We start from the raw sequence: 25,733 nt of genomic DNA, 5'->3' as shown, positions 1-25,733 counted from the left end.
CTGCAACCACAGATGATCCTGGGGAAGGGGGATGTATTTATGAGGGGGAAATGTTCAGTTTGGTTTAAGAAAAACCCACTCAGCCATACCTACTGGGTGCTGGGCTTATGCTAAATAATCAGAACTTGGGGTGTTCAGAGCCTTGAGGGCAGACAGACGTAGGCATGGTACTCAGAGCAAAGGGCCAGAGTAATTGATGAACAAAGAAACATTTGGATGCACAGAGAAGGGAGGGAGTATGTGGTGATGGTGCCATGCGACCTTGAACCTACCCTCTGCACCTTCCTGTGCTCATCTGTGAAATGGAGATGGAGACAATGTCTTCCTTTTAGGATTCTGTGAGGACTTAATGGGATTGTGCAGTTAGATGTTAATTGAGCTCAATGATATTAATGAGACAGAGAATTGAGCCAGGAGTGCTCTGTCCAGCCCAGGCCAGACAGAAGCTAGAAGGATGGATCCAGAACCCAGGGTGGTCATGAGAGGGGGACGTGGTTGGGACCTGCATCAGGAAGAGACCCCTGGGAGACCCCAGTGAGGGTAATCAACAAAAGCATGAAGAACTCACGTGGAAAACAAGAAAGGCAGAAGCCAGCTTTTGTGGGATGTCTTCTTAGTGCTAGCATGGGACCCGAGGGATTTACATGCGTTCAGCCCTCCCAACAACCCCACAGGTAAGTACCATCATTCCCATTTTACAGATGAAGAAATTGAGGCTCAGAGAGGTTAAATGTGTTGACCGAAGCCACACAGGGAAAAGTTATGGCATCAGGAGGGAACCCCAGGCTGCCTGCTTCAGCCCTGTCCCCCCCCCCGCAGCTCTCCTCCCAGGTGGCCCTGTCTCCCCAAGGCAGGTGGGTGTGGCTCCCACAGACCAGCTTGTGGGTGGGGACTGACTGGCTCTGCCTCACAGGCTGAACAGGACTATATTGGTTGGTTCAGCATTCATTCAGCAAACATTCACAGCTCACCTTAGTGCGTACAGGGACTTCAGCTCAGCGCTAAAGACACAGAGGTGACCATGGGGAAGGTGCACCTGGAAATATGTAAAGTACAGTCCTTAGGGGAAGTATCTAAGACTAGAGAGGAGGAGAGGGCTTCCTGGAGGAAGGGATGCCCAAGATAAATCCTTCATAAGCAGATATTTGCCAGGCAAATGTTGGGAGAGGGGGGAATGGTGTCTAGGTTGTAGGGAGAGCAGGAGGAGAGGATCGGCGGTTTACATGAAAAATGGGGAGGGGGGTTGCATGAGTTACCAGCAAGCTTGTGTGTCTGTAATGTGGTCACTAAGCTGCCATCTAGATTTGGAGCTTCTGGATTGGGGGAGGAGCCGGGGCAGGGGGACTGGCACTGAGAGGGCGGGGCAGCTAGAGGCGAAGCCACAGGTAGCTCCTCCTGGACCCAAGCTTCTTCAGAGCTGCCCCACAGCACCCCATCCCCCACTGGCCGTAAGGCCTGCCCCATCCTGGCCTCCCAGCCCAAGTGTGGGAAGCAGAAACACACCCATCTGGAATCCCCAGCCCAGTTCTGGGCACTGGGGACTGTTGTCCCTATTTTATAATTGAGGAAAGTAAGGTTCACACTTGCCCAAGGTCACAGAGCCAGTCAGGATGCAGAGCAGGACCAGGGCTCCAAATCCAGTGCCCTTGATGCTTACCAGGCCTTTCACATCAGGCGCTGGAGTGTCTCTGGGGCAGGAAGGGAAGGGAGGTTGGGAGACTCGGGGCTTTTCAGCCTGAGCAACTCTGCATCTCTGATCAATCTCTGCAGCTTCTCGGCGGCATTTATGGAGAGGCCTGCCCTAGCCCCCAGTCACTCCCTCCGTGCTCACAGCTTTATCCTGACAACTCACTGCATTTTCACACTGAGAAACAGGCAGTGCTGTTGAGCCCATTATACAGATAAGTGAGCTTAGAGAGAGGAAATTACTTGCTCAGTCGCAAGCCAGCAGGTGGTGGAAACAGGCATCAAACCCGAGTCCATCTGATTCCAGCGCCACCCGCCTCTGGCTGGGGCGGCTTCTCAATGGCTGGTTCCACCGATCCTTCATAGTGGGAGGGATCGAGGGAGAGAGTGGGGGCTCACAGAGAGGAAGGGACCCCGCTGGTGCCCCAGCCCCTCCCGCACATGCCGTTAGTAGCTCTCACCCTGGCATGGCAGACAAAGGCAGCCCGATAATTGGGAGTGAGTATTTCATGCATCCCCCCCGATGTTTTATTGGGTGGAGAGATGCTTGGAGACCAAACGGATGGCACATTCCGTTTATAAAGTGTGCACAGTTTGTTTTATTTCCCGAGTTTTTGCAATCTAGATAACAGATGATGCCCCGAGTGGCTGGCGCTGCCTCCATAATGGCGGCACCGAGCCTTTGGAGAAGTATTAATAATAGATTGTGTTGATGAGTTTGGAGAAAGTAGCAATCGACCCCCTGCTGCCAAGGCATTAGCGCGGCTGTTCTGAAGGAAGCCTGCATGGTGGCAGCGTCTGCAAATGCGGGTCACCGCCCCCCTGCTGCCCCCTCCCCCAGACTAAGAGGGTCTCCTCTCTGGGAACTGCCCAAGGTGTGCCAACCTGGCCTGGAGCCCTGGCCCTGCCATGCTGACACAGAGATGCAGCCATCACCTGCCTGCCTCCCCACAGGCCACAGAGGCCAGGCCAGCCCTTACTGGGGCCCCTAGGTCAGGAGGTAGAGCATGGGGCGGGGGACAGAGAGGCAGTGAGAGGGGCAAGCAGGAAGTGTCTTTCATGTCAGAGCAGCAGGTTCTACAAACCTGGTTCCTTCCCTAGCCCTTTGGCAGAGCTGAAGGGCCAGCCAGATTCCTAGGGGCCTCTGCTTAGCGTGCCATGGACAGTTGGATGGGTCGCACCCTGAACAAAGGTCTCTAGCCAAAGGCCCAAACTGGAGCTGAATCCAGCTCATGTTCCCCTGTGAAGCCATGCACTGTGTGGGACAGTGGGGTCCTGTCTGCCTGAGCCTCTGCAGCCCCCAGGCCTTCACTCATGGGCTTTCCAAACATGAGGCCTCTTTGAAGATCAGGTGGACCTCTGTAGAACTGAGAGCTGACAGGGCCATGTGCCGTCACTCTGATGTGGTATTCATTCATTGAATTAAATGCTCAGTATCATTGAATCCTAACAATAGCCCTTTGAGGGAGGTCCTGTTGACATCCCCATTTTATAGTAGAGGGAACTGAGGCCTGAAATGAGCATAGAGGAGGCCACCTCCCCTAGACCGGGGCATCAAAGAAGGCTTCCCAGAAGAGGTGGCATTGGAGTTGGGTATTGCAGGATGAGTAGGAGCCTGCTGGGTAGACTAGAGGTGGATGGCAGGGGTTGCTGGGGTGTCCCCAATTTGAGTGTCCTGGCCAGTGCCAGGGCAGCAGGCAGAGCTCAGATTGGCCCTGCCCACTGCATCCCACCAGCTCGCCATGGGCGGTGCTGATGGCAGCCCTGGGAAGGGAGGCAGACCGAGAGCCTTGCATTTATGGCCATTTCTGTTCCAGAACCGATTAGTAGAGAATTGCAGCTGTAATCTGTGCCTGTGATGGCGGGCCATAAAGAGGGATGGGATGTGTGCAGTGCTCCCAAGGTGGCGCCCGCAGACGTGGCCCGGGGACGCCGGGAATGAAAAATGGTTTTAATTCCCTCCCAGCAGCAATAATTTGATTCTTCATAAATTTTTCCATCAAAGTGTTGTTGAGGCTGAGTTCCCACAGAGCAGGGCACGTGACAGGGATGGGGAGCTGGGAGGAGCGGTCAGTAGGTGCAGGCAGAGGCGGGGCCCTGCTGCTCAGACCCTCTGCACACTCACCGGAGGCTCGGAAGACCTCCCCCACCTCCAGCTTTCTCTCTGGAATTGGAAGATGGATCCTCTCTGTCACGGAGGGACTGGATCAGGCCCGGGCGCAGAGCCGGCTCCATCATTTACTACCCATGTGACCCTGAGCATGTGACTCTGCCTCCCAGCACCTCAGTTTCCATATCTCTAAAATGGGATTAATATTTCCTGCCTCATAGGGTTGTCGCAAGGATGAAATGCATTTCTGCATGCAGAGCACTTAGAAGAGCAGCTGGTATACCATACGTGCTCTATGAATATCTGTTCACAGTGGAGGTTCCTAAGCTGAAATGAGGGATAAGCAGGTAGTAGCCAAGGCAAGGGCCAGAGAAAGCACATGTTGAAGGGCCAACGTGATGGTGCTCTCGAGACTTGGGGCTGTTCCATGGGACCGCAGCCTTAGGGAGCTGAGGGGTAAGAGAAGAGGCAGGACTGTGAAGGGCCTGAGTGCCAGACTCAGGAACTTGGAGGTTCTCCCGGGTGCACTAGGGAGCCATGGGAGAGTCTGGAGCAGGGAAGCAGCATGAACAGAAGTGTATTTTAGACAAATCCCTTTGGCTCTCATCCTGGTGGATGAGTTGAAGGGTTGGAGAGGCCAGGAACCCAGGGAAGGCACTGGGGCAGCCCTCAGGCATGAGAGAGGAGGGACCCAGGCTGGGTGATGGGTTGGGCAAGGCTGAGGATTGCTTGAATGTGGGGGAGAGGCAGGGGTAGGGAGGAGGAGAGCAGGTGCTGGAGTGAGGGAGGATGGACCTGTGGACTGCTTGTCCTTCCCCTCAGGGCAGGGGCCCACCTGGCTCTCAGGGAAGGTGGAGGCTGACCCTGCACTCTGCCCTCTAGTGGCCACTGTGTCTCTGAGTGGGAAGGGCCCTAAGCTGATGCTCCCAGGAGAGGGCACCTCCAGGCAGGATGCCCAGTGCCCACTGTGGGGCTACCAGGGCCCTGCAAGCCAAGGGGTAGGGCTCCCACTGTCTGGCTCTGTGCCCAGGGAAGGCCTCTCCCACTTGGGCTGGAGGGTCAGGGTGGCTGGAGGAAGAGGTGCTTGGTGGGCGGTGCCTCTGGGAGGGACCCCTGAGCCCACCAATGAGCCCAACTCTGCACCTGCAGGCTCTTCGCGGCCAAGTGCAGCGGCTGCATGGAGAAGATCGCCCCCACTGAGTTTGTGATGCGGGCCCTGGAGTGCGTGTACCACCTGGGCTGCTTCTGCTGCTGCGTGTGTGAGCGGCAGCTACGCAAGGGCGACGAGTTTGTGCTCAAGGAGGGCCAGCTGCTGTGCAAAGGTGACTACGAGAAGGAAAAGGACCTACTCAGCTCTGTGAGCCCCGACGAGTCTGACTCCGGTGAGCTGCGCCTGGATCTGGGGCAGGCGGCAGGGAGGAGGGCTTGGCAGTGCACCGCGGAGGGCCGCCCCAGTGGAAAAGCCCACTTCTGACCCAGGACCTGCCCTATACACAGACACTGCACCCACATCCAATGCACACGTGCACTGATGCGTTCAGTACACACATGCACATGTGGGGTGCACACAGACACATGTGCACAGCCTCACAGGCACACAAATGCACCTGAACACACACACAGGTGTAGGTACATGTGATCACAGATGCACACACACAAGCACATAAAATGCATGTGTGGACACCCATAGACACATGTCCACGTGTAGACATGTGCTTACATGCCCAAGTCTGCGAAAGCCCACAGTCATGTAAACACACATGTGCACACACACCCCTGCACACTTGTGCAGTAAGCACCTATGCGTGTGACTGCATACGTTTATCCACATGCTCACATGTACTGTAGTACATGTGCTTGCACACCCCCTGCTCTCTGGCCCACCATCCTCCCCCTCTCTTTTCCTTGCTCTGGCCCCACCACAGGGTCTCCCAGCACCAGGTCTGCAGGCTGCAGGTGTCTGATCTGACATATCCTCTCTCCGTCACCCCCCGCCATAGTCTTCAGCAGTGGGGAACAGCAGCCCCAAACTATTCCCTGTTTCCCAGCTGCAAGGGGAGACCCGGACCCTGGGTGGTGGAGGGAGAGACTCCATTTCTGGGGGTGAAGCCTCTCTACCATGCTCAAGCCCCCAGAAGACTTTGCCAGTTTGGAGCCCTCCTGGCTGGGCCCGGAGGGATGGGCAGGGCCAGCCAGGAATGAGTCTTACGGAGGGAAAAGTCAGGGAAGCAGGCTGGCACCTTGTCGTTCCTGGGGGTGGCAAAGACAGACCGGAGCAGGGGGGATGGGGAGGAGGTGCCCTGGTATGCCTGGCCCTGTGGGAAACCTGCAGCCCATGGTCACAGGACCTGCCCCCACAAAGGAGTTTTGTCCCTGCCAGAGTTCTTGCAGGAGGTGTGAGCTCCCCATCTGTCTGTCCCTCTGTCCACCCCTGAGCAGAGTACCACAGTGGCCAGGCTGCCTGGGCTCCTGTGGGAGGCCAGCCAGGTGCCATTGGCACATTCGTGCCGGGCCTAGGGAGGGGTTCTCAGAGGAAGGCCCCCTCCACAGGAGCTCATGCTCGGAGGAAGAGGGGCTGGGAGAAAGGAGACCAGTTCAGACTCGGGGGCAGCAGGAGGCATGGGGGGTGCAGGAAGGCTCAGCTGTCTGTCTGGGGCTGGCATCTCTGAGACCCACAACTCGGGCATGGAAGTGGGTGGGCGTGTGCGTCTGGGTGAACATGCGTGCTTCTGCATGCAGGTATGTGTGTCTGTTCAGACGTGCGCATGCCTTTATGTCCCTGCCGGTGAGCACGCACCTGTGTGTGTGCACACGCATATGTCATGGCCACAAATGCTTCTGTGTGAGAACGTCTGGAGTGTGTCCGCCCATCAATTCTTAGTCCCTGGAAGCTCCAAGGAAGCAGGCTCCTGGTAGCCTCTTCTCTGGGCCCTGAGGCCCAGCTACTGCTGGGCTAGTGCCATGGGAACTGGTTTTCCCAAAGGTTGGCATGCTGGACTGGGGTCTCCTGGGCACCAGAGGCAAGATGGGTCCGGTGAAACCCAGGGCCAGAATGAGCACAGATGCTAGCATCTCTCCTCAGGGCAGCTGTGGGCCTGATGAGGATATCAGACTGGCCGCACGTGAGGATCAATGTGCCTGTGCTCCCTTCTGTGTGTCCAACCACGTGTGTGCACCTGCATATTTCTGCAGTGTCTGTACCTGTCCCCATGTGGGCCTGTATCTCTGCCCTTCTGAACGTGTGTGCATCCGAGTGTGCTGTGTGTGTGTGTGTGTCTGTGCCTGCTCACCAGGGCGCCTTCCTGTGCGTGCCTGCCTGTGTGGTCAGCAGAGCAGGTCTGGGAGCCTTCGTTCAGGTCTCCCTGGGGGGCCAAGATAAGGAAGTGAGGAGTGTGTGCTGAGGAAGGGAACACATAGAGCCCAGGCCGGGGATGGGGTGGGGCGGACAGAGGATGAGAGACTAGACAGGCAGGACCAGGGAAGGTCTTTACCCTGAGGGCACTGGGGAGTCATGGCAGGTGTTGGCAGAAGGTGATGGGATCCCATCAGGCATCAGGTTGCCTGAGGATACAAGGCTGACAGGCTGGGTTGTGTCCCCCACAGTGAAGAGTGAGGATGAGGATGGCGACATGAAGCCGGCCAAGGGACAGGGCAGCCAGAGTAAGGGCAGTGGGGACGACGGGAAGGACCCTCGGAGGCCCAAGCGACCCCGGACCATCCTCACGACACAGCAGCGAAGAGCCTTCAAGGCCTCATTTGAGGTCTCCTCCAAGCCCTGCCGGAAGGTGAGGGGCAGCTGGGGTGGGGCGGGGGCTGACACCCTCACACCTGCCGCCTTTCCAGACGCCACCCCTTCCACTCCTGCTGGGGGCTGGGACGTCCCTCCATCTCCCCACCCCCCCCCCCAAACCTGCTGCCTCCCAGCTGCTATCTCGCTGCCCACCCCCAGGCCTCACCGCTGTCTCTTGCTCCCTCTCGGCAGGTCCGAGAGACACTGGCGGCAGAGACGGGCCTCAGCGTGCGCGTGGTCCAGGTCTGGTTTCAGAACCAAAGAGCAAAGGTGAGAACAGGCCACCTGCCATCCCGCTGGGCAGGGGTGGGATGGGGAGGGCAGGCAGGCAGAAGACCAGCGGCCTGATGAGGGTGGGGTGGGAATGAATGGGGGCTGGAGGCGGGGACTGGCATGCACTGTGTCTCCCGCAGATGAAGAAGTTGGCGCGGCGGCACCAGCAGCAGCAGGAGCAGCAGAACTCCCAGCGGCTGGGCCAAGGTGAGCCTGGGCGAGCCCAGGGCGTGGCTCCGTCTCCGTAACAAGATTCCCAAGAAACCTCCCACCAGGGTGATTAGAGCTCAGGGAGCTGCTGCCTTGGAAGCTGCTGAGATCAGTAGGGAGGCAGTGGGGACACAGGAGGAGAGATGGCAGGGCAGGTGGCCCGGAGCGGTGGCATAATTTCCATATTCAAAACAGCAGCATCTCACCCTCACTGTGTGCCAGGCAATATTCTCACCATTCAACCCGCTCCGTCTCACTTAATTCTCACAGATCCCTGAGAGGAAGGGCCTTGTTACATCCCATCTCACAGATAAAGAGGCTCAGGGAGACTAAGGGACCTGTTGGGATCACTCAGCTCGTAAGGGGCACAGCCAGGCCTCGCCCGAGTGTAGGGCTCCTAAGCCTGTGCTTTTAACATGACCATACACCTTACTGCCCACGATGGAATTCAGCGGAAGTCTCCAGAGAAAGTCTGAAGGGTGCTGAGGAGTCCAGGGTGGACTAGGCTTTGTCCAAATGCTGTTTCCACATCTTGGACTGGGGCTGGCCTCCCGGGCCCCATGGGGACAGGGAGCTTCTAGGTCTTGAAGTGAGGGCACAGGGAGCTCCCTGAGACTGCTGAACTGAGGTGGGGGCCTCAGCTGCCTGCTCCCAGGTGAGATGGGGACTTGGAGGCAGATGCCAAGGCACTGATGGGCAGCCCCTTCTACTCAGGACTCTTGGGCCAGACCAGTGTCCCAGGGTGGACCCAGGGCTTCAAGGCTGTGCCCTGTCAGAGCCCAGCTCTTCCTGTCTTCTCTCTCTGCCCCCGTCCCGAGACGGCCCAGCCTTCTGGAGCTGCAGCCATGGCCTCAGGCCTCCTAGCCTGCTCCCAAGCTGTGTCTCACCCTCCAGTGTTCCCAGGTGCCCCCTGGATGCAGCCTCCCCAAGAATGTTCCACAGCCCCCTCCAGTACATCACAGCCCATACTGCACTTCATACTGCTGCCCTGCTGCTACGTGCCCACAGCACCCCCTGCCGCTCCCCCACCACCCACCCACTACCCACACCAGGAACCCAGAAGTCACCTCTGACCGTCTTGTCCTACACACACGGCATCTGCTCAGTCACCAAGTGGGGCCATGGTTTTTTGTCCCATGTCCCTCATGCCCCTCTTCGTCTTTCCCACATCTACCTTAATAGGGACCCCAGCCCCTCGCCCCAACTCCCTCCTCCCAATGGTCCTCGCCTCTAGCTTCCACCCTCCCAGCCTTTCTCCACAGTCCCTCCACAGCTAAGACCCTCCATGGGCTTCCTACAGCCTCAGGGGACCCCTCATTCAGCTCAGATCCCCAATGAACAGTCTCTCTCCCCAGGCATGACCTTCTCTTGTCCTCATGCTCTAGCCTCATGGACTGGGTCCCTGCTCCCACCAGGAAGTTTCTCTCTTCTCAGCATTTGCTGCCCATCAGCCCAGCATGCCTGCCCCGTGCTAGGCTGGTTGAACCTCTGCTGGTTCTTGAAGTCACATGGAGGTAGAGGGCCAAGCCTTCCTTCCTTGAGTTGGCCTGGGTACGGCTCCACCTTGATGCTCCCTTGATGCACTCACTGCACCCATGTGTCCTCGAATCATTACTGGCTGCTTACTGGAAGTCTCTGTCTTCCCCAAGCTGTGAACTCCTAGAGGGCCGGGCTGCTGGAGAAAAGGAGAAGGTGGGGAGGGAGGGCTCTCTGACTTTGGATAAACTAATTCTGGAAGAGGCACTGAAGTGTGTGTCTGGGGAAGGTTAGTAGGGGTGGGGGTGGGGGTCAGATATCTACTGGAAGGCCACAGGGGGAGGGGCTGGGAGGGAAGAGGTCAGAGGGACCGCAGTGGGCAGCCTGGACTGGGGGGTCATGTGGGAGGTCACGGGGGGCTCCCGGCGTACATCTGTGAGGTCTCCAGGACAGGGCAGGCAGGGCTGGTTAGTGAGGGCGTGCTATGTCCCTAGAGGTGCTGTCGAGTCGCATGGAGGGCATGATGGCCTCCTACACGCCACTGGCCCCGCCGCAGCAGCAGATCGTGGCCATGGAGCAGAGCCCCTATGGCAGCAGCGACCCCTTCCAGCAGGGCCTCACGCCACCCCAAATGCCAGGTGACCACATGAACCCCTATGGTAAGCCGCCCCATCCCCCCGCTGCCCCAGCACCGCCCCTGCCCCCTGCCTGACCTGGCAGGCCTGGGGCTGAGACAGCCACCTCCTGCCGCAGGGCCCAGGCAGGCCCTGCCAACGCAGCCCACCTGCCTCCTCCTGGCCAGAAGGGGGCGCCTTGGAGACCCCACCCACAGCCCCCAGTCCCTCTGGTCAGGCACTGCCTGCAGGTCATCCTGTCCCTCCCTCACCTACAGCCACACTGCCTGTAGGGCCGACAGGGCCCCCAGGAGCCCCAGCTCGAAGCCCGGTGCTGACGCCCCCTCTGCCCCCCAGGGAACGACTCCATCTTCCACGACATCGACAGCGATACCTCCTTAACCAGCCTCAGCGACTGCTTCCTCGGCTCCTCGGATGTGGGCTCCCTCCAGGCCCGCGTGGGGAACCCCATCGACAGGCTCTACTCCATGCAGAGTTCCTACTTCGCCTCCTGAGAGCCAGCCAGGCCGCACGGACGCTTGGGCAAGGGTCCTGGGGTGGGACTGCGGGCCGCAGAGGCCACCTCGCCACCCCTGGCCCCGCCGCCCGCACAGACTCTACACACAGCCATACGGTGCCCTCCCTTCGGCCAACTGGGCCTGGCTAAAGTGTCCACTGGGCACAGCCAGACAGGCAGATGGGCACAACCTGGGCAGGGGCTGTGTCCTGCCCACAGAGACCGTGTTATCCCCAGGGACCCAGAGCTCTCAGACAGCCACTCGCCTCCCAGCCCCACCTCGGCCTCCATCGCCTCCTTCCCCCTCCCCCCCATCTCTTTTATGGGAAGCTTAAATTCTCTCTATTTTTTTAAACATCCTCTCTGTCCAGGCCATCTCCATGGCGCAGGCATAGGTCGAGGCAGGGCCCCCATGCATGCCCCAGACGATGATGTGAGCAGCGTGTGTACCTGTGTCCCGCACTGTGCATCTCCTGCACCTCTGAGGGCAGGCCCGCCAGCCTAGGATCACCCCTTCCAGCTGGAGCCTGGAGCAGGACTAGGGAAGAGCCTAGCAGGTGGGCCAAGCCCACCACAGCTCTACCCTGATTGGGAATCATGGGGGTGGGTAGGTTAAGCCCAGGCTGACTTAAAGGGATGGAGACATACATGCAAATGCACACATTGAAAGGCACACCAATGAGGATACGCACAGAGATACATAGACAACGCTGAAAGAGAGAGGCCTCTGCAGGTCAGCCTTGCCTTGTAAGGAAGTGGAAAGAGAACAGACAGGGGCAGGGAGCCCCTCTGGTAGCAATAGGAGGGGAGGGAGGAAGGGATAGAGCAGGGGTGAGTTCAAAGCACAGGGACACAGATGTATCTTAGCCTCCACCCAGAGGGGGACTGCCTGGGCAGAGACAGAGACCCCAGAACCAGGTAGAATCAGGCCAAATAGCAGAACCTCTAGGTGGAAAGGCATCTCAAAAGTCACCCACTTGGCACTCCATCGGATGTTTGGCTCCTGCCCAAGCCACTTCTGCCTCTCCTCACATACCTCCAGTGACAAGGAGCCCACTACTTCATTAGGCCCACTACTTCATTCAGCTGCCTTTTCTGCGGATTTCAGCTCTGCCCTTTTCAGCCCTGAGTCCTCACTTCTCAAAGCCAGGCTTTTCCAGCTTTTCCAGCTCTTCCTTTTAAAACCATACCCCTACCCCCTCAGCCTTGGTCCAGCTTTCCCTCTAAACGTGTGGAAAAGATATAACCCAGTCTTCCCACTGGCATCAGCCAGCCAAAGGAAGCAGGCCAGTCAGTTCCCCCACTTTAGGCACCCTGCCTCTGTTAATGTGGCCTGAGATCCAGTGAATGGTTTAGGCCACATAACCTTGGATACTCACCCCGACTTTTGTAACCAGAGCCCCTGACCCTGACACACCTGTGACAACTAAGCCTCTTCTCTGTGTGGAGGGGGCACTTATTCGCTGGAGATCCAGTGAAGGACCTTGTCTTGTTACGTTTCCTCTTATTTGATTCAGTTCAGCCTATGGAATTTCTCTGCACCCCAACTCTCTGACCACTGGTTTGCTCTCCCTCCTGAGCACATCTGCTGATGTAGGGAGTTGGCCTTGTGTGTCTCACCCAAGGCATGTGGAAATGCCCTGCTAGGAGCCAGATATACTGTATCAACCTCTGCCCCCAATCTACTCAACTCTAACCCCAGCAAAAGAAGACGTGAGGCCAGGCTGATGGGCCCTGTGCTCAGTGACTCCTTGCTGGCCCCTGGAGGTCTCTGTGTCCTCAGCCAGTGCTTATGACCCTGCCTTTCACTCTAACACTGAGCCCTCGGCTGCAGAGCCCTGCCGGGTCCAGCCTTTGAGCGGATGAGATGATGAGTGTCTCTCCACCTTTGGGCCCCTCTGTCTGGCCCTTTCTGGGATCCTCAAAGTTCACCAACATCCTCCATCGTTTTGCTTCTCTGTCGTCTGGGGAGACCTCAGTCTCTCCAGAGCATCCTGAGCCAATCTCCCTGCTCCTCCTGGCCTTCTGCACTCACACCTCGCTACACTCTTCACCAGGGCAAAGCTGTCAGAGCGCAGATGCAGCTCAGAGTCAGCCCTCAGTTCCCAGCAGCCAGCCTGGCACTTCTGGGCTCTTCCTGTCCCACACAGAACTTCCACAGGGTCTCAGCCGATGTCCTGGATCGTTCTGCAGCCTCAGCCCACCCAGCTTCTTGCCATCTCTTGGTCCTGGGTCACCACTGGTCCCTTAGGCAGCCACTCTGATTTCTTGAAAGATGGCTCCCTTTCCCCTCTTGTGCCCACATAGTTGAATCGTGCCAGGGACACTTGGGGTAGGTCCAGGGTTAGATCCCCCCGACCCTAGTAGGCCTGGCCTTCTCTCCCAGACTCCTTACGTTGGAAGGAACCTCAGGAATGGGTCAACTAGTCCACGCTTTATTCTGCAGCTGGAAAACGTGGGCCAGGAGAGGGGCGGGGACAAGGCCTCTGGCAGCTAGTCAAGGACAGAGCTGGAGCGGAGGACAGAGACAGTACGCCAGCTCCTCATCCTCTGTCTGGTGAATGACCTCCAGGTCGAGGGGCAAGTACACGTGCCACTCTGGGGCCTCACAAACCCCAAGTCCAGCCTGGGCTCTGCCTCTGCCATTACACTGCCCCCTGCCATGCTGATGACCCCCAGATTGTGAAGGCCCGAGGGACCTCAGCCCCTCGTGCCGGAGATGGCCCATCAGCCAGTTTAGGTGACGCCTTCACTGTACCACAGCTCGCTGCCGCCAGGTTCTGATGCCTACTCTGGCCAGCCCTGGACTGGGTGTGGGGACACAGATGAGCAAGATGTAGCCCTCCCCCCACCCCCCACCTGGAGGGGCTCTCTCCTAGGAGGAGAGACATACACATTCCGTCCCAAGCCTGTCTGGACATTGTTGGGGACCCATTTCTCAGATGAGGAACCTGAGGCTCAGAGGTTACCAAGCAGAAGCACACAGAGAGCTGAGCAGGCTTGCTGGGGTCTGGGGTGAGCTGAGATGACCAGGCTCTTCCCTTTTCGTGTAGGAAGCACAGCCTTGACTGGGGGGTAGGGGGTGTGAGTAGCCAGGACCACCCTCACCCCTGCTGTGATGTGGGACCACCATCACGTGGTGCCTAGGTGGGAAGCCCAAGGGAACGGGGAGTCTGTGTCTGGGTGGGCAGGGGGAAGTGTCAGAAAAGCGGAGTTCTACTTCCCCATTGGGAAGCTGACGCTCAGAGAGAGGAAGGAATCTGCCCCAGGTAACACATCAAGTGTTACCACCTCCCCCATGGAGCCTTCTAGGGAGGTCACACAGAGGGACACTGTGGTTCTAAGGGTCAGACCACGGGCCCAGCAGAGCCTGTAGAGAAGGGACCAGTGCCAGTGGGCTGGGCATCTTGGGAGGCTTCCTGGAGGGGATGAGGTGGGGGGGGGGGGTCCACCATGTCCAGATGAGCAGGGGCCTAGCAGTGAGGCTTGGCGGAAGAGAGTTGGCTGAACCCTGCCTGGCTCCAGCCTATGCTCTGGGCACCACCTGGGGTGAGAATCTCATCTCCCATCTGGGACAACCTGCAGCTCTGGGGCTCACTCTGCCCCATGGGGAAGGGGTCCACGCTCACAGGCACGCACACAGACACACACTCACACCCAGATACACACAAAGGCTCACGGACCCACACTCACAGACACGCCGCCTGGGGGCCAGGGGAGCAGGAGGTTTGGCCCTTGGACGGTGTCCTTTGCGGTAGTCCTCTCTGCTGGGCCCCCGCCCCCACCAGGGTCCCCCGGGAGCCCAGCCCAGCTGTGTGGGGGGACCGGGCCACCAGCCATTGCTGTTCTCCTTGTACAGACTCTCACTGTCCACCCGCCATCCCCAGACACATTTTATTTAATAACTTGTCATTGTTAAATTATTTATTAGCGTTTACCACATCACCACTCCCACCCTGCCCTCCACTCTCACCTTCTGCCTCTTCCCACAAAAGCAGAAAATGGAAACAACAACAAAAAAAAAGATGAGACATCAGTATATTTGTAAATAAACCAACCTGTACACGCCTGTGGTGCCTCTCATTGCGGGGAGGGGCTGTGCGGGGCCTGAGCCAGTCCTGCATGAGACATTAGCAGATTTTTTGATGGGCACCAGGGAAAGCAGGTCAGGAAGGGAGAGCCTGGGGCCCCTGGTCTTGCCCAACACATTCCCTTGTCCCATCCCATGATCATCATCTCCCCATCCTTGTCCTATCCCAACACTGGCCCATCTCCATCCTTGAAATAAATGCATCCCTCCCATTTCACGCCATCCCTTTCCCCAACACATTCATTCAACCAACCAATACGAAGGGCCCCTTAAATGCCAGCCACTAGGCTGAGAACTGAGGATTGGTCCCTGCCTCAAGGAGGTAGACAATGATGTGAGCTCAGTTGAGGTAGAGTGTGGCCTTGTTACGTGAGTACCCAACCTCATTTGGAGGGGCAGAGCACCATGGAAGGCTTCTTGGAAGAAACTACATGTTAAGCTGAGATGCGAAGTTAGCTGGCATGGGGGGTCTGGGTGGGGAGGAGGAGTGTGAGTATTCCAGGCTTGTGCAAAACCTCAGGGGCTGGCAAAATCTGTGGCTCTCCTAAACTGCAAGAATAGCTAAGTTTGGGGCTGGAGGAGAAGCAAAGAGGCTGGAGGTAAGGCCAGACCACCCAGGGTCTTGCTGCTTAGGGCAGGTGGACTGGATGGAGACGGGGGTCAACTGGGTCACCTAGGTAACAGATGATGATGGCTTTGATTAGGGTAGTGACAGTGGGAAAAAGGAAGGGGGCAGATCCCGGAGATACTTGCGAGAGAGGGCAGTCAAGGCAACGTCTAGATTCCCAGATCACTGAGATGGAAGTCCCTGGAGCACTGTCACCTGGGGCATGTGGAGCTGAGGGTCTCTGTGGCATCCAAGAGATGTCCTGGGCAGGGCTGAGCCTCAAAGGGACCTGGCTGTGTCACTGTGCAGCTCTGCCTGGTGTAGCATCAGGTAGGCCTCATGCCCGCAGACCTGAAGTCCTAGGGCTCTCCTCCTTCCCCCACCTTCTGGTTGCTCCTTCTCAGCCCCCTCCCCGCTCCTGCAGCCGGGATCACCTGGAAGCCACCTCGAGCATCTCTCCCTCTGCCCATGGGCACCAGCGCCCCCTGGGGGCAGCCCTGCCCCACCCTCTCCTGAAGCCTTGGGTGACTCACAGCCCCAGGGGCTTCCCAGCATCTAGACGTGTCAAAGCCCTTCCTTCATTGCCTCCTTCACACCCCCCTCCCCCCACCCCCACACACACCCTGAGAGGCAGGTGTCAAGGTCCCATATTTCAGAAGGGAAATCCAAAGCTCAGAAGGAGGAAACAACCAATTCAATATGGCAAAGCCAGCAAGGAGCAGCAGAACCAGGGCTCAAAACCAGGTTTGGCTGCAAACGAATGGCCTCAACACCACCTCGGCTGCCTCCCCAAGCCCACAGTGTCTGGCCTTGCAACCTAGTCCTCCAAGGTCAGGCCCGGGGACCCAGGGAGTAAGGAAACTCTCTCCTGCCTTCAGAGTGGCCTCACTGAGGCTCAGAGAAATTAAGTCTCTTGGCCCAGACTGCACAGCACAGAGGCAGGACTAAACTGGGTCTTCTATCCAAGCCCCAGGCCTAGGCTTCTGTGAGAGGGGCCTCCTAGCTCCACCCCCAACACCCCCCACCCCAGCAGGAGGCTGCCAGCTCTCTTGCCGAGAGCAACCATTTAAAATCCTGTCACTAAAAAATGTTTGGGGGGGGTGGAGGGGAGGGGCTGTGCTCATCATTGCTCCCCTCTCTCCTGCCTGTCTTCTCCCCCAAGCCCGGAAGGTGAAGTCAGGGCAGGGGGAAGAAATGTGGGCTGCGTCTGGAGAAAGAGAGGGTGTGGGAGAAGGTCTCCCTCCAGGCCCCTCTCTCCAGAGGACCAATACGAATTGATTCCCCGCCATTGCCAGTCACAGACTTCAGCTCACTGACTCTCACAACAACCCAGAATGGCTCTTATCCCATTGCACAGATGAGAAAACTGAGGCCTGGAGAGAAGTAACTTGCTCCAGGATGATGACTACCAGGAACGTGGGGTTGGAGAGGGTCTAGGCCATGGTCCTGTGGGAGTCAAGAAGAGGGGTGGTCCCAGGAGAGGAACGTGACTCTGAAACCACCCTACAAAACTTGTCCTCAAGGGTCTGAGGCCAGGCCCAGTCCTGCCTCTGGAGTTCATCACTGTTGCCTTCCCTGAGAAAACTGCGGGCTGTGAGGCTGGAATGGAGAAGGTGAGGTCTGCAGCAGCCACGTGGAATGTGAATCTGCCTGGACAGATGGGTGGTTAGATGGGTGGTCCAACAGGCATTAGGAGGATGGTCTGAAGGAAGGCGGCAGCATACAGCCCTGCAGTCCCCCACCGTGATGAGGGGGGCCCCCCTGGGCTCGGGCAATGCAGTTGGCCTGCTTGCCCATGGCTGACCTGCTGGAAGGTTCGACGGGCACAGAGGCAAAGAATCAGGTGGCTGAGGGGTCCCACTCACTGCCCCTGGGAGCAGCCTTCAGGGATGCTCGCCGTGTGCCCCAAGTTGTGCCGAGCCCCGCAAATCTTGTTCCACTTTCTCCTCGAAGCCCCGTGGGATGGGAACAATTTTAATGTCCGTTTGATAGTGAAGATTCTGCTCTCCCTAGTCCCTCCCGTCCTGCCGGCCAGCACTGCTCTGCCTCAGATGCCCCCTTTTGGCCTCTGAATGTCCCAGACCCCATGCCAGGCAGACCTTGACCCCTGGCACTGACGGATGGACAGGGGGCTCTATTATGGCTCTGACTGCAGGGCAACCCCTGGGGCTTGACTGGAGAGTAGAGACAGCCTCTGGATCGCTCATCCCTGTTGGTCTTCACCCCTTGTGTGGCAGACCCTCCCAGGACCCTGGCCGCCTGGGATGAGCATAAGAAGGGGCTAGGAGAAAAGCACAAAGGACTCCAAGTTGGGGGAAGGGGGTTTGTCTGCTGGGCCTAGGAAATCAGGGGAAGCCTCTTGGAGGAGGGAACAGCCAGAACAAGTGCTCAGAGGTGGCAGCCGCAGAGAACCGGTGAGGCGGGGCACACCCAGATTAAATTCAGGGTCCAAAGGCCAGAGGTGGCAGGAGGTGAGATCCCTGGTGCTGCCAGTGCTCACGCAGGGCATGCAAGGGGTCAGTCAGGCCCTTGGCAGTGAGAGGAGGACTGTCACATCCCATACTCTGATTTAGCTGAGAATACAGTGAGCACACTGTGAGATTTTGAATAATAGAGAGAAGTATATGTAAAGTACCTATTTGTGGCCTAAAGAGGAATAATAAAACCCAAAAACCTCTGGATCCACTCCCTAGATAAAGAAAATGTACATTTGCAATTCCTTAGAGCCCTTAATGTGCCCCACCATCATCCCAGAAGCCCCTGTTTCTTCATCTGAAAAACTCATCCAAATCGGAGCCAAATCAGCAACAAAGTGAAGTGCAGGAAGTTCTTAGCACAGGATCTAACAAGAATGGGCCCAGTAACAGGGGCACCTCGTGCATCTCCCATCTGCACAGAACACCCAGGTGCCTTTCTGTGGGCAGCACCCCAATTTTACTCCTTACCTCCCTTGGGGTGCTTTGCTACTAAATCCCCAAGACAGACCAGAAGCTAATTTGAATTTTGCTTCTGAACCTGCAGTCATCCATCAGGCCACGAGGTGGCAACCAGGAGTCAGGCAGGTGAGAGCTGAAGCATCTGTTAGGCTCAGGAGATGATGCAGAGATGGCGCAGGCTTCAGATCATGGCCAGCGAAGGCAGGAGGGAAGGGAGGCTTCTGCGTGCCAGGCTCTGTGTGAGCGCTTTAAAAGGATAATACCATACAGTCCCCAGCATTTCAATTTTACAGAACAGGAAAGTAGGCTCAGAGATGTTAAGGAAGCTTCCTGAAGCCACACAGCTAGGAAATGGCAGAGCTGGGATTTGAACCAGAGCTGGGGCAGTGACAGAGACAAAGGAGGAGGAAAACAAGGGGGGGTGGGGGGAAATAGCAGCCTTTGCTTGAGCCCTTGCTTCAGCGACTCCCAGCCTTGCTTGTCCGTCTCACTGACTCTTCACACTCACCTGCGAGGCAGCTACTGGCACTACCCCCATATTATTGATAAGGAAACTGAGGCTCAGGGAAGCTGCAGGTGCTCAGTGCCTTGGCTCCTGGGGAATCAGCCCTCCCTGAGCCCAGAGGGAGGAGCACAGGGGTGAGTAGGACTGCCAAGCACGCCCCACAGCCCTACCTGGCCCCTTCTCCTCCACTCCTCCTTCAGGACCCACGGAAGCCTTATTCCCCAGGCACATGGCGGGGGTGGGAGGCTCCCTCACCAGTGCAAGATCCAGCTCCACCCTCAGTGTGTGCTGGCCCTTGTGGATGCTTCCAGAACAGGAGATGCGGTCACAGCTGGGAGCCCCAGATTCGAGGGTCAGTATTTCATTCTGATCATTTCAGTCCCTGGGGCCTACCAATGGGGGACAACTGATCTGGCGGGGGGCTGCAGCTCTGGGGTTTGAGTGTAACCCACCCCATTCAGCTTCAGAGAATGGGGCGGGTGCGAAGTTGTCAAGTTCCAGTCCCAGCTCTGCCACTTACTGGCCATGTGACCTTGGGCAAGTCACTTAACCACCCCAAGCCTTGATTTCTTTATAAACCGAGGGATGAGCACAAGAGCCATCATGAGGGTCACGTGAGCAAATGAACCAGGCACAGGGTTCAGCCCACCCCAGGTGCTCAAACAGGGGGGCGAAGATTATTCACGGGTGCCCCTCACTCTGCCTACTGAGGAAGCTAAGTCAGCCCAGAACAGTGAACCAAGAGGGGCCCAAGGGCCTTGAAGGGGGTGGATGTGGGGTGATCCTTGGCACTGATAACAGCAAGACTCCCCCTACCCCTTTAGGCCAGGGAAGCTTCCAGGAGCTGGGTTTCCTGTGACACGAGACTTCCTTTCTCCACACTCTGAGGATGACAGACACCTGGGCCGCCCATGACCTCAGGGGCCGTGCCAGAGGAGACATCAAAGCACAGACAGTGGGAGCTTGTCCCTGCCAGTCAGCCAGGCCTGAGTCTCATGGCACAGGGATACTGGTAGTTATGCCATCTGAGCTCTTGGCCATGAGCACCTACCTGGTCCCCCTCTTGGTCCCACACACATGGAGGGGAACCTCCTCCGGTTCACCCACAGCTGGAACTGGGAGGCTATGCCGCAGGGCCAGGCAGCAGGGTACTTCATAAGCAACAGAGTTCAATTGAAAAAGTGAATTACGGGTGCTGAGTTACTAATAAGCAAATAATCAAGTTATACCCATCACAAAATGTCCACAAACAGAGCGACTATGACAAGGGCAGAAACCTGGAGTCATGCTCTGCAAAGCAAACTGAAGCTGCAACTCTGGAAGAAAGCAACTTATTGCCAACAAGTCTTTTTGCTTATAAAATACTCTGCCAACAACAAATAATAATGATAATAGTCATGATGACCAGGACAATGATGATAGCTGTTGAGTACTGAGTACTTATAATAGGTCAGTGCCTTCAGATATGATCTCATTTCATTTTCAAAGTACTGTTATCCCCATTCTACAGATGAAGGCGCTGAGGCTCTGACAGGTGAAGGAGCTTGTTCAAGGCCACAGAGCTAGTGAGTGGCAGATCCTGAGAGCAACTTACCACTGTAAACCAACAACTCTGCCTAGAAGGAAGGCCAGGACAGACAGGAAAAGCCCCAAAGATTCTGCAGCTCAGTCTTTTGGAGGGGTGGGGCAGGCTTCACCCAGACCAGGCTCCAAGCCAAGGAGTGTCCTGGAATGGCCTGAGAGACACAGAAGGAGGCCGCATCCCAGGGCAACAGAAGTGAAGACTCAACAGCAGGGCTGAGATGTGTGGCCCGTCTTAAGCTGCCTCCAAGGTTCCGGCCAGCAGGTTAGCTCAGACAGGCCAGGACAAGAGAAAAAGGGAGAAAGGAAGACTGGCAGCCAGAAAGCCACCCTCCCTTGCTTGGCTGCCCCGTCTATCACATACAAGATCTGTGCCTCTTGCGTCACTGTCTTGTGCTGTCCTGAAGGGGACAGTGGAGCTCAGAGTGGTCAGCCACTTGCTAAGTTCACAAAGCCAGTCAGCACGGATGCGAAGATGGAGAAGGGAAGAGAGGAGGGTGGGTCCATTTTCATAGATTAAAAGCCCCCCACCCCAGGAGAGTCCAGGGAAGAAATCATATCGGTTAGGAGCCTAGAAAGTTGGATGACCATCAGGCAGGTCAGGAGAAGAAGCAGGAAGAAGTAGGGGTCATCCATGGGGAGGCCACATACAGAAGCAGTTCCAGGAGCTGGGCTGGAGTCTGGATTGGGACCCCTGGGAGCCTGGCCATACTCCCTTTCCAAATCACTGGGAAAGGTCAGCACCTGTCTCAGTGGTGACTCCTCAAAGCCACAGCACTGCCCAGGAGTGGGCCTGGCCAGCAGCACCATTACAGGGAGGACTCCCCTACCGCTGAGCAGGAAGAATATTAAGACAAACTACTGAGACTTTTTACTCCTGGAGTTTTCACTTTATATTAGTTGGCTGCTGTGTTGTTTGGTACAACGTTTATGATTATTTTATCTTTCTCAGGGAATGCATCTTTCTTCATTAGCTACTGTCTATCTTTGTCGTGTTTAATGCTTTTGGTACTGAATTCTATTTGATAATAATGTTGGTACTCCTACGTTCTGTTTTGTGTGTGCCTTAACCTACTATCTTTGTGTCTGTCCAGCCCCTTGTTTTACAATCTTTCTTTGTTCTTTGTTGGTTATTGCTTATTTCTTTTAAAAAGTGTATAACTGGAGTTCAATTTTCTTTTTGTTATGTTACATTTGATACATATACAAAACTTATAACAGATACAAGTTGTGAAGCATAATAAGATAAACACCTATGCACCCAACTAGAGCATTACCAAAGATAGGAACTAGGACACTACCAAGACCACTGAGTCTTCCTGTGTATTCCAGCCCATCCCTCTCCATGCCTCATCCTGAAGAGAACCACTATTTTATAGTTTGTGTTTATCGCTGCTTTGCTTAAAAAAAAACAAAAAACAAAAACTAAACTAATTTCTGATCCCACAAAATTATTTATTGTTCAGTTTTCCATGTTTTTGAACTTTATACAAGTAATATACTATGCATAGTCTTATACTAGTTCCATTTTTTTCCTCAATATTGTTGCCAACATTCATCCACATCCTTGCATGTAGCTATTATTCATTGCTATATAATATTTCATTTATTTTTTAATTCTCCTATTGCAGATATTTGGGTTTTTCCAATTTTTCATTAAAATAAACAAAGCTCAAAGGGAGATCAACTCGATGATGGGTGATGTCTTAGAGGGCCAGGACAGGGAGAGCAGGAGGGAGTCGCAGGAGGGAGGGGATATGGAGATATATGTATAAATACAGCTGATTCACTTTGGTGTACCTCAAAAGCTGGTACAAGAGTGTAAAGCAATAATATTCCAATAAAGAGTTAAATAAAATAAAATAAAATAAACAGTGCTGCAAAGAGTGTCCCTCTACGTGACTCCTAATGCACACATACCAGAGTCTTTCCAGAACATAACCTGGTATGGAGTTGCTGGGTTGCCAGGATGTGCACAGGGTCCACTTTGTCAGACAAGTCAGTACCTTCCATGGTGATATTATTATTTACACTCCTATCAGCAATCAACAAGAGTTCCCCTTGCTCCCCATCCTTGACAGTACTTATAGATTTTGATCTGCCCCAAAGGATCTATTATTAGTGAGGTCGAGCATCTTTCCATACATGTGTTTTCCATCTGTGTTTTCCCTTTTGTGAAACGCCTATTTACGTCTTTCACTCAATTTTCTTGTGGGTTGTTTGTCTTTTGTTATTTATTTCTCGGTTTTTTTAAAAAATATATTCTAGATACAAATCCTTTGGCTAGTTATATGGGCTACAAATAATTTCTTCCAGCTTGTGGAATAGAAGTTCTTCATTTTAACATAGTCTGATTCATCATACATTTGTGGTGCTTTTCGTATGTGTCATTTACAAAATCCTTCACTATCCGAATCATAAAGATATTCTCTTACATTTTTTCTTAAATTTTAAAGTTTTGACTTTTACATTTAAATTTTTAATTCAGCGACTTCCATTGTTAGTCCATTGGTTAAGAATCCATCTTGCAATGCAGGGAACGCTGGTTCGATCCCTGGTGGGGAAACTAAGATCCCACACGCTGAGGGGCTACTGAGCTCGCAGGCCAAAACTAGAGAGAAGCCCGCACACAGCTATGAAAGATACCACGTGCTGCAACTAAGACCAGATGCAGCCCAAAAATAAATACACACATACATAATTTTAAAATAAAATAAAATTTTAATCCATTAAGAATTTATTTTGGGGTACAGGTGAGATAACGATCCAGTTTCATATTTTTCCATCTGAATAATCAAGTATCCAGGCACCTTACATCAAGTAGTTAATCCTTCCCCTGTCATATGAAAAGCCAGTTCTATCGTATATCAGGTTTCCACACAGGTGAACTTTTATCATTGTTGCATTGGTCTATTGGTCTAATCCTGTGCCAATACCACTAACACGATGTAAGTTTTCATTGCATCTAGGCATGTTTAACCACCATTTCTTCTTCAGGAGTGTACAGCTAGTCTTGGGCTTTTGTTCTTCCACTTAGATTTTAGAATCAGCTCGTAAAGTACTTTTAAAAATCCTATTGGGGTTTTGACTGGAATGACAATCACTCTATAGATCAATATGTGGAGAACTGAACAGGATAAATCTCCCTATTTATTAGGTCTTCTGTGATGTCTTTCAATAAAGTTGTATCATTTTCTGCAACAGGTCTTGTACATCTTTTATCAGATTTATTTTTAGATTCCTTACTTTCTGTTGCTGTCCTAAATGTTGTCTTTTTGTGAATTATTTTATAAGCAAGTGTAGAGATGAGCAATTTAGTTTTGAATATTATCTTATATCCTGCCACTTTGATGAACTCATTAATCCTAATTATCTCTATTATTTTGGATTTTTTAATGTAGATAATCACCTCACCTGGAAATGACAATTTTGTTTCTTTCTAATCATTATTCTTCTTTCCTTCCTTTTCTTCTCCTTCTCGTTCTTTTTTTTTTTATATTAAACACACTGTCAAGGACTTTCAATAAAATGTTGATTAGGAGGATATTAAGATCCTTATCTTGTTTTGTTAAGGATAATCCTTTTTAGTTTCTATTAATAAGTAAGATTTTGCTAAATTTTGCAAGTTAAGAAAATTCCCTTATATTCCTAGGAAGGTGAGAATTTTAATCATGAAAGAATGTTGATTCTGATTAAATGCTTCTTCTACATAGATTTTCTCCTTTAACCTGTTAATGTCACTGCACATATGTACAACTTTATGTACATTAATAACATTATAGTATAATACATATTAGTATGTATTATATATATTAATATATAATATATATTAATGTTAAACCACCCCTTACCTCCATGGTATAAACCCAGTTTGGTTGTGATTTTTAAACATCTTGTTGGAATCAGCCTTTTACTTTTTCCTGACTTTTGCATTTAGGCACATGAATGAGGTTTTCCTGGTTTGGTTAATAAAGCTATACTGATTTCTCAGAGTGAGCTGATGAGTATTCCCTCTTTTCTATTCTCTGGAAGAATTTGTATAAATTGTAATATCTGGTCTTTGAATGTTTGAAATCATCTGGGCTTGATGTTTTCTATGTGGGATTAGCAACCTATTCAGTTATGTTTAGTGGTTATGGGACTATTCAGGATTTTTTTTCTTAAGCCAGTTTTGTGGCTTAAGAAAGTTTTGATAAATTTTCATAAGTCATGTATTCCAAAGAATTTGCATTTTGCCTGTTTTAAAATTTATTAATACAGTTGTATGGAATATTCTTTTTATCTTTTTATCTCTGCTTTAGCTATAGCAATATTTCCTTTCTCATCCTTAATATTATTGACTTACATCTTTTAAAAATTCTTTTTAAACTTCCTCAGATGTTTATCTACTTATTAGTCTTTCAAAGAACTAATTTTGGCCTTGTTGATTCCCTCCACTGTATCTTTATTTTTTTATTTTATTAATTTATGATATTCTTTCCTCTACTTTCAGTAACTATCTGTTATGCTTTTTCTATTTTTGTAGGTTGGATGCTTAGCTAATCATCAACTTTCTTTTTTTTTAAATATAAGCATTTAAGGCTCTAAACTCCCCTCAAACTACCACTTATACTGAATTACAAAAGTTTTGACATGCAATATTTTCATTCATAAGGGCTTTAAAATTTTCCAGTGTGATTTTTTTCTAACTTACAAACACATGGAAAATTTTTTACTCATTGTTTTATCTTTGATTTTTAACCTAGTTGCACTGCAGCTTACAGAAACATGATCTGTATGATACCAGTTTTTATAATTTATTAAGAATTGTATTATGTTCTAGTATGTGGTCACTTTTTATTCATTTCTCTAATTGTTGTATGAAAACATTTGTATTCTCTAATTGTTGAATTTATGATTTTATTTACATCCATTTGTTCAAGTTTGTTAATTGTATAGTTAAAATCTCCTATAATCCTAATTTTTTCTTTGCTTGACATATCAATAGCTACAAGAGATATGTCAAAATCTTCCATAATAATCATGGATTTATCAATTTTTCTCTGTAGTTCTGTCCATTCTTCCTTTGTATATTTTGAGGCTATTTTATGAGTTGAATTGCTTTATCTTTCAAGTACATTAAAGCTTTTATCATTATTAGGAACTCTATCTTTATTTTTTTTTATTTTTTTATTTTTTTGGCACACGGGCTTAGTTGCTCCATGGCATGTGGGATCTTCCTGGAGCAGGGAACGAACCTGTGTCCCCTGCATTGGCAGGCAGACTCCCAACCACTGCACCACCTAGGAAGCCCAGGAACTCTATCTTTAATAATAATATTTAACTTAATGACTATTTT

At 52.9% G+C, this 25,733-nt stretch overlaps 1 protein-coding gene across 1 annotated transcript in view; it reads left to right on the top strand.

The window, feature by feature from the left end:
* Positions 1 to 14,739, top strand: part of LMX1B (LIM homeobox transcription factor 1 beta) — an 82,090-nt gene extending 67,351 nt beyond the window's left edge. The window contains exons 3-8 of the mRNA XM_057725326.1: positions 4,946 to 5,178; positions 7,400 to 7,581; positions 7,779 to 7,856; positions 8,000 to 8,066; positions 10,040 to 10,204; positions 10,517 to 14,739. Coding sequence (XP_057581309.1) covers positions 4,946 to 5,178; positions 7,400 to 7,581; positions 7,779 to 7,856; positions 8,000 to 8,066; positions 10,040 to 10,204; positions 10,517 to 10,674 — 883 coding nt within the window. The 3' untranslated portion in view covers positions 10,675 to 14,739. The remainder of the gene's footprint in view (positions 1 to 4,945; positions 5,179 to 7,399; positions 7,582 to 7,778; positions 7,857 to 7,999; positions 8,067 to 10,039; positions 10,205 to 10,516) is intronic.
* The last annotated feature ends 10,994 nt before the right edge of the window (positions 14,740 to 25,733 follow it).

Source organism: Hippopotamus amphibius, chromosome 2 (genome assembly GCF_030028045.1).
Source record: "Hippopotamus amphibius kiboko isolate mHipAmp2 chromosome 2, mHipAmp2.hap2, whole genome shotgun sequence".
In the NCBI taxonomy this organism is placed as follows: Eukaryota; Metazoa; Chordata; class Mammalia; order Artiodactyla; family Hippopotamidae; genus Hippopotamus; species Hippopotamus amphibius.
This window is presented reverse-complemented; position numbering and strand designations above follow the sequence as displayed.